Source organism: Euphorbia lathyris, chromosome 5, assembly GCF_963576675.1.
Source record: "Euphorbia lathyris chromosome 5, ddEupLath1.1, whole genome shotgun sequence".
NCBI classification, from domain to species: Eukaryota; Viridiplantae; Streptophyta; class Magnoliopsida; order Malpighiales; family Euphorbiaceae; genus Euphorbia; species Euphorbia lathyris.
This window is the reverse complement of record NC_088914.1, coordinates 4993999-5011568: the sequence shown is the minus strand read 5'-3', so window position 1 is coordinate 5011568 and position 17570 is coordinate 4993999. Positions and strand designations below refer to the sequence as shown.

The 17570-nt window shown below is 29.5% G+C and overlaps 1 protein-coding gene across 1 annotated transcript; it reads left to right on the top strand.

The window, feature by feature from the left end:
- Nucleotides 1-268: 268 nt before the first annotated feature.
- Nucleotides 269-5277, top strand: LOC136230672 (bidirectional sugar transporter N3). The gene is made up of 6 exons (XM_066019825.1): nucleotides 269-555; nucleotides 1411-1447; nucleotides 1552-1762; nucleotides 1945-2109; nucleotides 2550-2669; nucleotides 4731-5277. The coding sequence occupies exons 1-6, from the start codon at nucleotides 504-506 to the stop codon at nucleotides 5079-5081; spliced, it is 936 nt and encodes a 311-aa protein (XP_065875897.1). The 5' UTR covers nucleotides 269-503; the 3' UTR covers nucleotides 5082-5277.
- Nucleotides 5278-17570: the final 12293 nt, after the last annotated feature.

Below are 17570 nucleotides of genomic sequence, written 5' to 3'. Positions count from 1 at the left end.
AAAATGTGAGCATCGGTCATGTTTAGGTTTTACCACTAAGTAACTTATGTAAAAAAAGAAAGAAAACAAAAGAAATGAAATGAAGAAGAAAGAATAATTTGGAAGCTAAGTGGGGGCACGTGGGTGAGGATTATGTGGTTGTGTGTTAAGAATGAATTTTGCTATTAATTTTCCACTTGTCATGCACCCAAAAATGAGTTCAATACGCACACTCTCTCTTCTTCTCTCTCATTCATTCAATTTATATATATATATGTACCTATCTCTCCCTTCTCCTCTCCATCTCCATGTGCTCTTCTCTTCTTCTTCTTCCTTTTCCTAAAGTACTACACATAGAGAGAGAAAGAGAGAGCTTTGTTTTTTTCTTTTTTTTGTTCTTCCTATACATAATCTTAGAGAGAGAAAGTTCAGAATTCTAGAGAGAGAAAGAAAGTTCAGAATTCTAGAAAGAGAGAGAGAAAGTTCAGAATTTTTGTGTGTAATTATTAGTTTTCAAGAATATTATGGCTATAATTAGCACTCACCCTCCTTTGGCATTTGCATTTGGCCTTCTAGGTATATATATATATATATATATATATATATGTATATATGCATTCACTTCTACAATATTTCTTTCTTTACTTCTATTAATTTATGCATTCTTGATTCCTCTTCTTCAAGGAGAATTGGAGTATATACAACTTCACCTTCAGTAGTTAAGGGTCTCAAGTCACTCAAGCTAGATCTCGAGTTTGAGTCCTAGCATACTTAGAAGGTTTTAGTTGAAAGAATCCACCTAGAGAGTGTCTGATAAGTTTCGAATCGAGAAATCAGTAGTTAAGGGTCTCAAGTCGCTTAAACTAGATCTTGAATTCGAGTCCTATCGTATATAGCTTTAATGGAGAGATAATCCATCTTTAAGGTGTTTGGCGAGCTTCGAACAGAGAAATCAGATAAACTATATATATATATATAAGTATATACAACTTCAATTATACTTCAAAAGAATGTAGTACAAAAGGAGAGTATGCGGAAAATTTTGATCATTAATTAACGTGTCTCGTAATGAGTCTGTTTGATTTAGTTGTTGTTATTTAATATTTGTTTGTTGATATTTTTACTGGGTTTTTAGTATCGAGAGTTCTTTCTCAATTTTATTACTGGGTTTTCAGTATCAGGAGTTGTTTCTCAATTTTAACCAAATAATTTACGTTTACAATTCATAACTAGTTATAATTAGTTAGTTTCAAAAAGAATGCAAAGTGAATGAACACACAATATGATTAGTTTTTCTAATCTAAAACATTGATTACTTATCCATCTAATTTTGCTAATTATATTCCTAATTTTGAGTTTGAGTGTTTGTTTCTCTAGATAATAACTTGTTCTATACTAATGAATATCTTGTTTTTTTTTTTTCTTATATAGGTAATGTTATATCATTCTTGGTTTATCTAGCTCCAATGTAAGTCTATATTTATTTTTATCTTACCCATAATTAATTGATAATTAAAAATTTATTAATTTTTTTAAATAGATCTAATTAATTAAGTTTTATTTTTCTTACAGGCCAACATTTTTGCGGATTTTCCGAAAAAAATCAACAGAAGGTTTTCATTCCGTGCCTTACCTCGTAGCATTGTTTAGTTCAATGCTATGGCTATATTATGCAATGTTGAAGAAAGATGCATTCCTACTCGTCACCATCAATAGTTTTGGATGCGTTATCGAGACTATATACATTATTATGTATATTGTATATGCGACAAAAGAAACACGGGTAATTATTTTCTTTATGATATGGAGAGAGATTGTGTGTGTACAGAGAGTCCGTGCATTTCTAGATGCCCCACTGCTTTAGGGTACAATAATTGCACCGACATATATGAAATTCTGACTCCGTCACTGTTTACTGCTAATTAATTTCAGTTAATAATTGAAATTATGTTTATATATGTGTAGGTATCAACTTTCAAGTTTCTTGGATTGATGAACATGGGTTTGTTTTCTTTTATTCTCCTTTTCATAAATTTTGTGATGAAGGCCGGTTCAGTTCGTGTACAAGTTCTCGGTTGGATTTGTGTTGCTGTTTCTGTTAGCGTGTTTGCCGCACCGTTAAGTATTGTGGTAAGCTCTCATATACAGATTCGAATCCTCTCAATCTCAAATAGGAAAAATCTAAAATGATTCGGATCTATTAGTATTAGAGATTCTAATAAACTATATTATTGAGATTGAAACCACTATTTCTTAGATCAAATGTTTCGAGCCGCCGCTATTTCCAGTAATTTTTATTATTATCTCTAATAATTAGACTTAAACAATAAGAAATTGACATATTAAAGTGTCAATTTCTTATTAATTAAGTAGATATGAACTAGAGCATTCTAGAATTGATTTGTAACCAAAAAAAATTGTACAATTAATTCACTAGAATATGATATAATGGGAAATTTCCACCATTCATTTTTAAAAACAACATAGAACATGACCTATCATTAGGGTAATTTAATCTGCATTTATTAATGAATTTTGAAGTTTGATTTTGATTTTGATTTTGATTGTAGGCACAAGTTATTCGGACAAGAAGTGTTGAGTTTATGCCATTTAATTTATCACTATTTCTCACATTAAGTGCTATTACATGGTTTGCTTATGGTTTAGCCTCCAAAGACCTATGTGTTGCTGTAAGTATTTTGTTTATTTATTATTATTATTTTATAGAGCAAATTATTAAAAGCATCTGGTTCTTCATGTCAAATGTAGGACATTTCATACATATTTTGACACGTGTAAGACGGATCCACTTATATTCTAAGAGGCCCCACTATTTTAATTATTACGCGGGGTCACAATACACGTGTCCAAATGTGAATTGGGGGTCCTCCGAGTAACATGGAAGACCTGATGCTTAATATAAGAACTCTATTTTATAGTGTTTCGATTTCTCGGTTTAAAGCTCGTTAGACACCTTTTAGATAGATAGATTCTCTTGATTAAAGGAACTTTTTCCGTATGTTAGAACTCGAATTCGTTATTATTTATGGTTTTACAAAATTGGAAAAAAAAATAATTATTATTTATGGTTTTACAAAAAAAATTAAAAAAAAATATCCAAAATTATGAGGTATTATTATATATCAGAAAAGTCATTTTTAGTGATATTTAAAAATAAAATAATACATGTAACAAAAAGTAATACTACTTTCTAAAAAAAAAAAGTATACAATTAAAATTATTTTAAATAGGTATATTAATAAATAAAGTGGGACAGAGAGCTCTTCATGCATGAAGCTTTGGGATTCTAGATTCAACACGTAGCAACTCCTCTTTCTATTTCATATATATATAATAAATAAATGGTAGGTGTAGAAGCTTTGGGATTCTAGATTTTCTTTTTAAAATAGTTTTTTCTTTATAAATTTTTAAAATAGTTAAATTCTATTGTACTCTCGTGTAATACATCCGGCCAATTAAAAGAGACCACTTATAGGTGTTTATTTCTTAACACCAGACATATTTTATGAGTTGATATCCATCATTCTTTTGATTGATCGGTGTATTATACTTGGTGTACAGTAGAAGTTCTCATTAATAAATGTGAGAATTTTTACTGTATACCAAATGTAATACACTCGACCAATTAAAAGAGGGATGAATCAGTTCATGGGATATGATTTGTGTTGAATATATACAAGTGGTATTATTTGATTGGACAGCTGTATTGCACTAAAGGTATAATAGATTTTTTCTAATAACTGTTTTTTCGACTCTAACCAAACACTTATAAATCTACTTTTTAAAAATGAAAACAATACAAAAAAAAAAAAACCAAGCGACATTAAATCTTGAAAAAAATTCTATTGTGTGGACGGGACCAGTAATGACGCTTCCACTCATATGATACCATGTTATCCTAACTGTTGATGTGGTATTATCTAACTGGAGGGATCACTACTGGTCTTGATCCACAGTAGAATTTCTCGTAAGTCTTCTAATACTAATCAACTAACTTAAAAGCTTAAGTTGATAGAATCCTCAAACTCTAGATCTTAAAGAAGCACTAATACTCTATGAATAGTGGTAAATACATAACTGCTATACTTGAACACCAATTTTACACATACCCATACAAAAAAATGACACGATATAAAATCTAACCACACCTTTTTCGACCATTTTTCCCAATCCCATCAGAGTCATTTTTTTCTCATTAAATAGATTTGCAAGGCCATCTTGCACCCCCCACTCCAACTCCTAATCTACCGGAGACAGGGAGCCAGAACCACCTTTGACAGGGGGTGGTTCCAAAGGCTATGGAAGTTGAGACCTTGTCAACATCCCTCTCTATCAGAGAACCAATTAACCAAAATCCAGAGGCCGAGGCCCCCCGGCTACACCCCTATCTATGAGAGAACCAACTAACCGAAATCCGGAGGCCGGGGTCCCCAGGTTACACCTCTATCTATGAGAGAAATAATTAACACAAATTCGGAGGCGGAGGACCCCTTGGCTCCCCCTATCTACACCTTATCTATGAAAGAACCAATTAACTGAAATCTGGAGGCCGAGGCCCCCCAGATCCTCCTATATATACCCCTATCTATTAGAGAACCAATTAACTGAAACGTTTAAGCTGATAAAACGTTTGCTCTCTAAATTTAAGAGATTCTGATATCATGTTACATCGTTTATATCATTTGTGACGAAATTTAGCCCTAATTTATGTGATGATGAATGTTTTGCAGCTTCCAAACGTGATTGGATTCATCTTGGGAATGCTTCAAATGATGCTACATGCAATATTCAGAAAAGCAAAGGTAATAATAATAACAACAATGGAGGAAGAAATGAAGAAGAACAAGGTTCAAGACAACAACAACATCAACAATAACAACAACTTAAATAGCATTGTAATAATAAGTTCATTAGGAAATTCAGATCAAATACATCCAATGGATGTTCAAACTCCTCAACCTCAACCTCAACAAGAAGAAGAATCCAATGAAGTTATTATTATTACAAAAAACCAACAAAACAATAATGACAAAAACATAGGAACTTTAATCCCAAATAATGAAACTTATCATGTTGTGTGATTGATTGATATCATTCACATGCTATTGTATGTAAACTTTCTTCCAATGTTTTTATACTTTTTTTCCTTTTTTTTTAAATGTACTTCTCAATGATTCTCTTTGGTAAAAGGGATAATAATTATTGTATGATGATGATCATGATGGGAAAAAAAAATATTGTTCATTTATTTTTTATTATATAAATAGTGACTCGTCATTGACTGTTGCTGACTCATGTTTATATCAGCACTCGTTGGATTTATATTTAGTTTTTTTATATCAATGACTGTCGTTGACTCAAGTTTATATCAGTAGTAGTTGCTGAGTCAATTTTATACTATTAAAAAAATTACTGTATATCAGATTAATTTATTTCATTTAATATAATGATAGTTAAAATAATAATAATAACTTAATTGGAATGTTCGCCTTCCATTCATTTGTTTCTTCCCCATTCTTATTAAAAAAAATCCACATTTTTAGAAATAATATTATAAATAAAATACTATTTCTACATCGGCTAACTGCCTTGTTCATGGTAGTCGCTCAATCAACTTTATATTATTTAATCAGATTAAAAAAATTATTTCGGATTAATTTATTTCATTTAATATAATGATAGTTAAAATAATAATAACAACCTAGTTGGAATGTACCTAATTGGAATGTTTGCCTTCCATTCATTTGCTTGTTCCCTGCTCTTATTAAAAAAAATCCATATTTTTAGAAATAATATTATAAATAAGGAACTATTTCTGCATCGACTAGCTTCCTTGTTCACGGTAGTCGCTCAGTCAACTTTATATTATTTAATTAGATTAAAATAAATTATTTCGGATTAATTTATTTCATTGAATATAATGATAGTTAAAATAATAATAATAATAATCCGTATTTTTAAAAATAATATTATAAATTCCTACCAAAAAAAATAATATTATAAATAAAGAACTATTTCGGAATTGTTCACTGTATTTTTTAAGATAAGTAAGTTAAGTTTCCTAAAATAGTACTTCATACATTCTAAAATATATGTCAATTAAGATAAAATTTTATAAATTAAGAAGTCATTAAGTACCGCTTAAAATAAAATACTATACTATAATCTTATCTTTAATGATTAATTCTCATACGATATTCACTCTCTTCTCATTAATTACAATTAAAAATAGATAAATTTGTAAAGTGACATAATTTTTTCTTTATTCTAACGCAATATTTTCTCATACACTTTTCATATTCTTAAAAATATGAGTTATTAAAAGGAAATTTTGAGTAAAATGAGTGAAATTTAGTACGATTTATAATTCAGAATGTACAGTATTAGGTTACTCTCGTATATTCAGTCTTACAAACATTTTCTTCCCGATATCTAACCTTAAAATGTGAATGGTGTGTTAAACATCCCATATTAACTAGTTATAGAAAGAGTTTGACATTTATAAGTATGAAACAACTCAAAATATCTTTTTGAGTTAAGCTAATTTTTTGAATAATTAATCTAAATTGGATATGATAATTAATTATTATATATTAAATAGAAAACGTGCCCATAATTTTATAATGTTTTTGTTGCATATACAAGTTGATAACTTGACTAATAATAATATGATCAAACAACACTTCTTCCATCAATTAATTGTATTCTTTTTTTTTTTGTCTTTATTTATACTAATAACTGTCCCTGACTCACGTTTATATCAGCACTCGTTGGATTTATATAAATGTTTGTCGCTGACTCAGCTGCTGCTGAGTCAGCTTTATATATTATTTAAACCATTTAAAAGAATTTCTTTTATTTTTAAAAACTTTTAAAAATATATCTCATATTAAAAAATTATTTTTTATTTTAAAAAGTATTTTAGAAAATAATATTATAGATAAAATATTTTTTAACTAATTTTTTAATTTATATGCTAAACTTGATTAAATTATTGATGTTAAGTATTTCGTATTTACTAACTTGTGATTATTAAATATTTATATATGAGTATGAATTAATTCTCTCCGTTCAAGGTATCTTTTAGTTTGGATATGTAAAGTTTTTTAAAATGATATTAAAGTCGCATTGTATAATGATATGTTAGCCGCACTACAAATTTTTCGTTTTAGATGTTCAAACCCGAGTATGAGATGCGTTAAACATCTCATATTAACTAGTTATAAAAGAATTTTGTATTTACTACAACATAACTCTCTTCGTTTAAAGCATAGGTGAATACAGACTATGAAAGCTGGAGATACGAATTTGCACATTGTCTCCATAAAAGGGGGTTGTATCACATCTCTCTAAGTTCTTATATTAAGCACTCGGTTTTTCATGTCACTCGGAGAATTTCCGATTCACATTTGGACAAGTGTATTGTGACCCCACGTAATAATTAAAATAGTGAGATCTCTTATAATATGTGTCAAAATATGTATGGAAGGTCTTCCAAGTGACATGGAGAACCGGATGCTTCTAATAATTTGCTCATCTCTCAAGAGTGGTTTCCGGAGATCGAGAGTACTCTGACACCCTAAATCTTCTGTCTCTGCCCCTGTTTTTAAGTATCTTTTCAAGCCCATTAGGATAAGTTTTTCAATAATTAAATTATCATACATGAAAACAAAAAAAATGTGCCCATAATTTAGAATTTTGTTGTTGCATAGAAGTAGATAACTTAATTAACATGCATGATGGTCAAGCAACACCTCCATCAATTATTTTTATTTTTTGTCTTCATTTCATTTGTAATTATAAACTATTCAATAAAAATAAAGGTGGTTAAGGTAATTGGATCAGTTTAACCTTTCAATTAGGGATTGAATTCTGAAGATGGGAATATAACTGTAATTAAAATATTTGGTGTGAGAGCTTTACCTTCCTAGGATGATCTGTAAATGCTAAATAAGACTTAGGGTCCGTTTGTTTTACCTACTGTTTGCTGTTGCTATTTGCTGTTTGCTCTTGGAAAATGCTGCTTTTCCAAAAAAAACATGGATTCTCTGCTTTTATAAAAATACTACTTTTCAGTCGTAAAAGGCAAACACGAGATCACTAACCAAACACCTAAAACTCTCATTTTTTAAGTGAAAAGGCAAACAGGAGCATGAAAATGAGCTACCAAACACCCCTTTAATTGGAATAATTTTTAGCTTAATTGATTAGGGTTTAGAAGGTGTATATTTATACAAGAGATTGTTTAGTTGTTCTTGAACTCTAATTAACATAAACCCTAGATAAGTATGGGATTTACACGATAAGTGTTGACTGTTTTATGAGGGATATAATTCCTAATGAGATATGTATTGATAGCCCCCCTCAAGCCGATATCGGAGGATGAAATTCCAGACAATCCTGAAGAAGTAGGAAGCGAGTGCTCGATAGTGGCTTGGTTAGGATGTCTGCCACTTGATCATCGGTGGAAATGAACCATATAGAGATGAACCCATTAGCCACTTGCTCACAAATAAAGTGATAGTCTAATTCAATGTGCTTGGTCCGAGCATGAAATATTGATACCATGTAAATGCTAAATAAGACTTAATTGGAATAATGTTTAGCGTAATTGATCAGGGTTTACAAAGTGTATATTTATACAAGAGATTGTCAGTGCTTGAACTCTAAGTAACATAAACCCTAGATAAAGGGATATAATTCCTAATTAGATATATACTGATAGGATCTACCCGACTCGAATCTGAATTAGTCTCGGTTGTCGGCGTAGTATATCAAATAGTTATACACCAAAAATAAAATAAAATAAAGCGTGTTACAAAGTAGAATGGGAGTTTCAATTGTTATTGTTAGCTATTTACATGTTATTTGTAACTCGTATATATAAACTCGAATTAATGGGACGGTCAATATTCGAACCCTACTACTTGATCTAAGAGATTTTGATAATGTTTTAATGAACCAATTCAACGAAAAGATTAAGTTGATATGTAATTAAGGTCGAATAATAACTTCTTTTTTTACCTTTTATTATTATGCTATATAAATATTTGTTTCAATTTTAACTATAAATATTTTATATCTAATGTAAAAAACTTCAAGCAAATTAAAGAAATATTATGAATGATCTTTTATTAACATATAAACAATTACAACTTCTACATTCTTATTTATAGCAGATCTGTTCATGGGACGAGGTCGGGCAGGGATCAGTGAGCTTTTTGCCTAAAAATACTCAACTCAAGCTCAGCCCGTTGTTAATTTAGACGGCGTGCGGTGCTCGGGTTCAAAAATCAAATCTCAAGCACAGTCCATATAAGCCCACCTAAATATATATGTATAATTTTTAATAATAAAAAATTAAATTTATACTTACAAATAAATATTAATATTAAATATATAAATTTATTAATTAATGTTAATAGGTGGGTCGGACCAGACTGGCCCATGCTATTTTTATAAATCCCAAGCCCGTCCAAAAAGAGACGGATTTTAGCGGGTCTGGGTCAGGCTGGACCTAAAGACAAATATTTTCATGTCCAAGTCCGGTCTAGGGGACACGGGTCTGGGCAGGGCGGGTTACCCCGGCCCGTGAATAGGTCTAATTAGTAGAATCTAACACAAGAAAGTCATGAACCTCTAACTAATCTTCCGGCCAAAACAACTACACGATCCCTCACGTGAATGTCCTCTATGTTTCAAGCGTGTACAATACAAGCTCATCTTAATATGTATTGAAATTTAATCAATAAATGGGGTTGCTAGGATTCCGACCCTCGACAACTTAGTTTAATAGACTCTGATAAAATGTCAAGAAACCAATTAAACTAAAAAATTAAGTTGATAATTAAAACCTGAGATTAACTTTTATTATTATCTCTGACATTAGCTGATCAAAGTAAGTGAAACATGGTTAAACCATATATATCTCAAAAGTTAGACTTATTCAGGTTTCTACCGAATAAATGGTCCATCTGTAGATGGAATGTACCTAACCCAAAAGAGAGAATGAGTCTCTCCTTATAAACAGACAGTTAGCTGTCTAAATCTAATACAAAAAATTACTGAAAAGACGAGACTGGCTCTCTCTCTACTTACCCTATGTCGCCCCCTCTCTCACACACAACTACAGTCGTTCTTAGCTCGTGGATCAGTTGTTTCCTTTCTCGATTAACCTCAACGTAGTTGAAGCATGACCAGTAATACAAAGATCGTGGCGATCCGTACTTCCACTCCAAATCACATCAGAAGTTATCCGTACTGCAAAAAGTAATCCGATAACCCCTATAATATTTATCCTTTATCAAATTTAAAAAAACCCACAAAAACATAAGGAAAACCCAAAATACACTAAATAATTGGGGGTAGAATTTTGGTATTAATAACATGATTGCCTAATAATGGTAGTGTGAAATAATGTTGACTTGAAAGAGTTTGTAAGAAACATAAAAGTTGAAAATAGTGTTTGTCATGATATGGATGAAGATTGATTAATGTGTATGTAAGCTTTATAACATGGTTTGGCTCTTTTTAGGCTATCTTTTTTTTTTTTATATAAATTTGTGACCCCAACTCAATCAATTTGCTTCAATACGTACTCTTGATTTTAGGCATGTTTGTCCAAAGTTATGCAACGTGTAGAACTTTCCAAACATCCTTTGTTTTTATTTTAATTAAAACGTGGTCCTAAAAGTTTAGAACAATTTTCAAATAGTATTTAATTATCAAATTTTCTTATGTGGTTCCTCATACTTCTAACATAATTAATAAATTTTGTGGAGATTGATTTTCAATTATCCATAGTTGCATCAGAATTTCAGTGTAAAAAGATATTCAAGTAAAATGTTGAAGTTTGTAGATAAAAATAGAATAAATAAATAAAATATGAGATTCTAATTTGATGATAATTTAGGGTGATATAAAGAAACAATGTAGTCAAATTTATTATTGTAATCATTTTGTTAAATTTTTAATAGAATTTCATTGATTTAAATTTTAGTGTTTTTTTTAAGAATAAAGTTTAGTGTTAAAGTAATATAAAATTCAAGAATTTTTATATATATATAAATTAAATTTAGGGGCTATGTATTAATGAGGTTATAGTTTATGTTAGGATTAATTCGACCCATCCGAAATGGAACGGATCAGACCCATCTTATGAGATGGAGTAGTTAGAGTTTTGGGCTCTATATAAAAGGAACACCACTAAACTCTAATCAATGAGTTCTTATATTAAGCATCCGGTCTTCCATATTATTTGGAAGATCCTCAATTCATATTTGGACATGTGTAGTGTGACTCCATGTAATAATTAAAATAGTGAAGTCTCTTATAATATATGTGGGTCTGTGTTACACGTATCAAAATATGTATGGGAGGTCCTCCGTTTGACATGGAGAACCGGGTGCTTCTAATAATTTGCCCTAATCAAGATATATAAAAAGCTGATCATGATCAAATACACTGTCTCCCTCTTTTCTCTGCCTCATGCGCCTCTTTATCTCTCTCTCTTTCTCGATATCTCAATCAGTTCATCTTCTAGTCTGTGGAACACATTCTTCCCGAGCTAAACACCGAGTGGTTGATTGTCTCCGGTGGTGACAAGCTCAAATCTGCTCACGCTTAAAGCTTAAAGCTGCTGAAGTTAATAAAAGAAACTGAAACAAATTTAGTGAATAATGATGATGCTAATGATTGCATCATATGGTGTATTCTTCATGTATTGATATTGATGAGAAGAACTTGGGGCGAATTGATGACATAAACTTATATCTTCTAGAAGAGAATTCCCATAATTGCCATTAAGCGTGGATGTCGTTTGAATAATATGATCGTTAATATTCTGTTACCTTTTGTGCGCTTTCAACTAATTTCAATACATTTCATTTGTAGTTTCATCTGGTTTTTCATAAAATAACGTATCTCTCCTCCCCCTCAAACTTGTCTAGGAAATGGTTAAAGAGGTCAAGTTTGGAAAGAATGAAACAAAGTTGTGGAGAATGTTGAGCTTTAGTAAAAAGGTCAACACGTCTTAAGGCCGAGGAAATATGCATAAGACGAATCAAGCCAGGTTGAACCTAATCACAAAATAGTATGGAAGGGGTTGTTTGTAGGATAGAAAGATCCCTGAGAAGGTTTAAGAGCCAATAAAGTTTGCATGATATGGATGACATGACATACCCGACTCGAATTTAGATTAGTCTGGAATGTCGATCTAGGACGAGTGTATGCTATCGTATCAATTAATAAATTCGGTAAAGACCGCGTTTCAAATCCATAAAAGTTATTATTAAGAAAGTATTGTCTTACCAGACTACCTTAATGTTTGGGCGAATAAAAAAAAATTATTTTGATTTTAAATTAATACTACTCCTACTCCTATTTTATGTGAGATGTATTTTTAGCATGCCTTTTTCCAACTAGCACAAATAAGTTGAAGTGTGGTAAGATTGATTCAATGAATTGTGTCCTAATGTTCTAGCTTAGTTTTATGCAAGTAATTATATTGGTCTAAATCTAATCTCATCAACCCCCTTCTCATGTTAATCAACCTTTTTAGCCCCGCTACGGTCGAACATAAGCCTAAAAACTAAGAACTCGTAAGTACTCGTGTGGTTGTCAAGCCTATAATTTTTGGAGGTTTTAGTCCCATTAAGGTACACTCGTATGAACTTGGATGAAAGATAAGGTGATTTGGACACAATTAGAAAAAGGAAAAGCAATCATAATAATCAAGTAACAAAAGATTGAACAAGTATTGAAATCAAGATATGTAATTGTATTGATGAACACAAACACTTGAAAGATAACAATCATACATACGAACTAAGTTCAACCAAGTACTATATATCCTAAGAGAGAAATAGAAATCTACCATTCTAACAATATAATTGTTAGACATTTTCTTATCATGATTAGTATTAAGTGTGGAGTTCGTGTGAATAATATAATTGTTAGATATTTTCTTACCGTTGTGTGTTTTTAACTGATTTCAATAGATTTCACTTGTAGTTTCAGCTAATTTCGGTTGGTTTCTCCTAACATAACTTGTTATAGACGATTGCTTAATTATCGATAATGTTTATGTATAGTTAGAAAAATTCAATTTGTGATAATAAAAGAATTGAAGTTTTATGTGTTCTAACAAAATCACATCAACAATTTTCTAATAATTTCAAGTCTAAAATATTAACTAATGCTTAGAACTATCAATTTAACTTAATGTCACTTAAACGCCACGTGTCAAAGTTCAAATATCTATTGCTTTTGGATAATTCATTAAATAAGGCCACATTACCCAAATTTTTCAACAATCTCAAAAAAAATCATTGACTTAGCATTTTAGTTTTTGTGATTCATATTACATATTATTTAGAGAACTATACAGAAATTAAAAATATTAAAAAAAAACTTTAATATCTTTTATTTATTAATTTCATTATTTATTTTATTTTATAATAAATTTATTATTCTAATTAATCTCTATAAATTCACGTTTTATAGTATAAATAATTTGATTTAATATATATTAACCATATAATATAACATGCATTATAAAACAAAAAATAATTTTTAAAAAACATATAATATGAAAATGAGGGAGTACATATGACACTAACATAATATTATATGGATTAAGTAATCATGATTTGAAGACTCTAATATCATGATTTAAAATATCATTTAATTTTTTAATATACATATAAATTTTTTAATTAGAATAATATATTTATTTAAAAGTATTTGATGAGTCTCTGGATCAAATAATCGGATAAATTATATTAATAATAAAAAAATTCATTTAATTCAAAAGCCTAGACCATATATAAAACTTCAAAAAAAAATTATTATAAAAGATAGGCTTAAAGTACTTTTTGGCTCTTGACCTATCTAAAATTTGTGCATTTGGTCCCTGATCTATTATTTGGTCACATTTGGTCCCTGACCTATCAAATTAGATAAAATTCAACCCATATTGAATGAAAAATTAACGTTCTTGGAAAATTAACAGCAGTCATCAATACAAAAACCACACATGACACATAAATAAGATTAATTTTCAACTAGAGATGGTATCAGTAACTATTTTACACAGTAAAAAAATCCTAAAAACTTTTTCTAGTGTTCCGATAGAGTGAAAATTAATTTTATTTATGTGCCATGTGTCATTTTTGTATTGGTTACTGCTGTTAATTTTCCAATACAGTTAATTTTTCATTCAATATGGATTGGATTTTATCTAATTTAATAGATTAGGGATCAAATATGACCAAATAATAAGTCAGTGGCTAAATACATAAATTTTGGATAGGTCAAGGGCCAAAAAGTGCTTTAAGCCTAAAAGATACAATGAAAGTTAAAATTAAAATTATGTAGATAATACATAATTAATTTGGAATAATTGGTTGTCTTTTAATAAGAAAATTTGACTGGGAAAATGTTTTTCTAAACGACAATAATAATTATTCACAAGCAAACAAAAATATGTATAATTTAAAGAAAGTGGATTTACTTTATAAAAATAATGAGATCCTTGGACCCTATTCTTTCAGAAAAATCTTACATTATATATGTATATATAGATATAAAAATGTTGTCTAATACTTTATCAAGTGGACCATAAAAACAAAATAGATTTTATTTCAAGGTAATAATAGTTTTAAATTTAACATATATATTAAATTATTTATCAATTATAATTGGGCATATTAAATATTTGAAGAATTTCTGTGGCCATCAGTCTCACCCATAGAGGTGCAAACCATCTGCGAAAGTGAATAGCCACTGCTATCGGCGGCGGATACATTTACGAACCAAAAAAAATATTTGATTGGTAGGGAATTAATTGTGAATATAACACTCTATTAAAAGACTATTATTTATTTCATAAATTAAAAACTATATTTAAGATTTTAAAAATAAATTTTTTATGTATGATATAGATATAAAATATTATGAAAATGTCATTTCTAGCAACGTAAATAAAATTTTCAGACTGTGAAATTAGTAATTTGGTAATCATATTTAATTTATATAATTATAATTGAATTAAGAACTCCATAAATTAAATTGAAAAATAAAAGATTTAATAATAAAATAAAAGCTTATTTAATTTAAATGTTAGTTGACAGCTTTATATTAGTATGTAAAATGTTTAATATAGATATATTTTAAATTAATCAATAAATAAATTATAAAAAATATAAAATATGAATTTCAAATATAATTCATGTGGTTTCGCTGATTTAAAATTTGGTGGATAGTTTTTTTTTTTATCGTAAAAGGAGGATTGAGGTCGTCGTCGTTAGCAAAACTAGATATTTTTAGATTAGCACTCTCAGTTTTGACTGTTGATGAACTTTTTAATTTTAGGGTCATTTAGGTATTTTTATTAAGAGAGAGAAAGTGCACGTTTAGAGAGTGAACGCCGGACATTATGATTTTCAGACAACCGAAAATGCAGTTCATGGTAAATGTAGTACTAAAAAAAATTTATTCATAGAATTTTCTAATTTGAGGTTATCAACGGTCAAAACTGAAAGTATCAATCGAAAAGTTCTTAGTTTTACTAACGGCGAAAACCTTAGTCCTTTTTTAGCAACAAAAAAAACACAAGCACTCATTTGTAAATTGGCGAAATCACAGTGTTGTATTTGGAATTTACCTAATAAAAAATACAATCCAAATTAATAAAAATAATCTAAATATCTAAATAATAATTTTATTAAATGAGGCAAAACCTTGTCCTTTTGGCAGTAATGTTATAGAAATATAAATAATATTAAAAAAGTTTTATCAACATTAAGGGGGTGTTTGGTTATTCCATTTTCTCCCCTTGTTTGTTTTTTTACTTTAAAATTGAGAGTTTTAGATCTTTGGTTAGACAACTCATGTTTGCCTTTTATAACGAAAAAGTAGCTTTTACAAAAGCAGTGAATCTCTACTTTTTTGGATTACAACTTTTCCAATAAAAACCCATAACAGCAAACAGTAAATAGCGACAACAAACGGTAGGTATACCAAACTTTTCATGAAAAACTCATTTTTCGTGAAAAGCTCCAAAATGTTGTTATTTTCACATAAAAAATGTTAAATTGTATTGTTATATAAACCTAAGCAAACATTATATTTTCTGCGTTTTGAAGTGAAACGCTAAACGTTGCTCCGAAAAGCAGATACAAACATTCTTTTTGGATATTTTCTTTTTATTTATTTGAAATATAGGTTTTAGTGTTTCATTTTCAACCTTATAGCATAGCTTTTCTAAAAGCTGATAATGGCAGGCAGAATATATAGATAGATATATATAATATGAATATATGAACACATGTTAGAGTATTGATAATTACGTTACATGATCAAATATATGGCCCTCAATGTTATCTTTTCATATTAAATTTTAGAAAATGATAGAGGGGCCATATGTGTGAAAATTACATTACAATAATATGTAAGTCCAATTTTTTGGAACTTGTTGCAAATTTGTATGAATCAATATTTCACCATATATGTAACGTAATTATCACTATTATATGATAAGGTATCTGTAATAATAATAAGGTAGGGGCACGGCTAGGGAGAGTTACTGAGCGTTGGATATTGTGGGTACGTCTGTAAACGAGCCGAGTTTGAGCAGGCCAAAGCTCGGCTCGAAAGCTCGATTAGAACATTTATAAACAAATTTTAGTTTTGTAGAAAACTATATAGTTTTGTGTTAGTTCACAATAATATCTAAACTTAATATTATTTCATTTGTTGTTAGATGAGTTCGTTCACAAACATAATAAATGAGTAATAGACGAACTATTTGTAAACATCTTGTTTATTTATTCACGAACTTTGCTTGTGAGCTTGTTTATGTACACAATTAAAGAGTTATTTGCAAGAAAACTTCACAAATATAATTAACGATTTACTCACAAACCATTCATGGTTAGATAATTTTCTTAATGAACCAAGTCCAAAGAGGATTTTGCGCTTGAAACAAGCTCGAAGCTCGGCTCGAGCTCGTTGAGCAAGCCAAAGCTCGGCTCGGACTCGAGCTCGTTGAGCAAGCCAAAGCTCGGCTCGGACTCGAGCTCGTTTATTTTATAGCGAGCCAAACTTGAGCAGGTCAAAGTTTGGATCGGCTCGATTACCGCCTTAATTATGGGTGGGTCATTCTTTATGGAACCCGGTCTGATTGAATGAAAAGACATGACTTTTAATCGTGACTTTTCATTCTGTATATAAAGAAAAAGAAACGTTCTTTTTCAAGGTTAATTACAGTAATACTAAAAGCATCCCTAATAGAGGTTACTTTAAAGAGTGTCAAAACTTAACACATCATATTAAAATATAATATTTTATTAACTTAGTTATCCACATCATTCTTGGCTACTTTTGTTAAAAAAAAATGTTTCAATAATAAGCAACTTTAAAAGTTGCCACAATGGCCCTATTAATCATTACTTTATATATAATTTATTTTAATTATAAATATTATCAACCAATAGTGAAATGAGAAAGACTCCTAAAAAATATACATCAGTAGTAATCAAATAAATCACTTTTTTTATATTAAAAAAAGT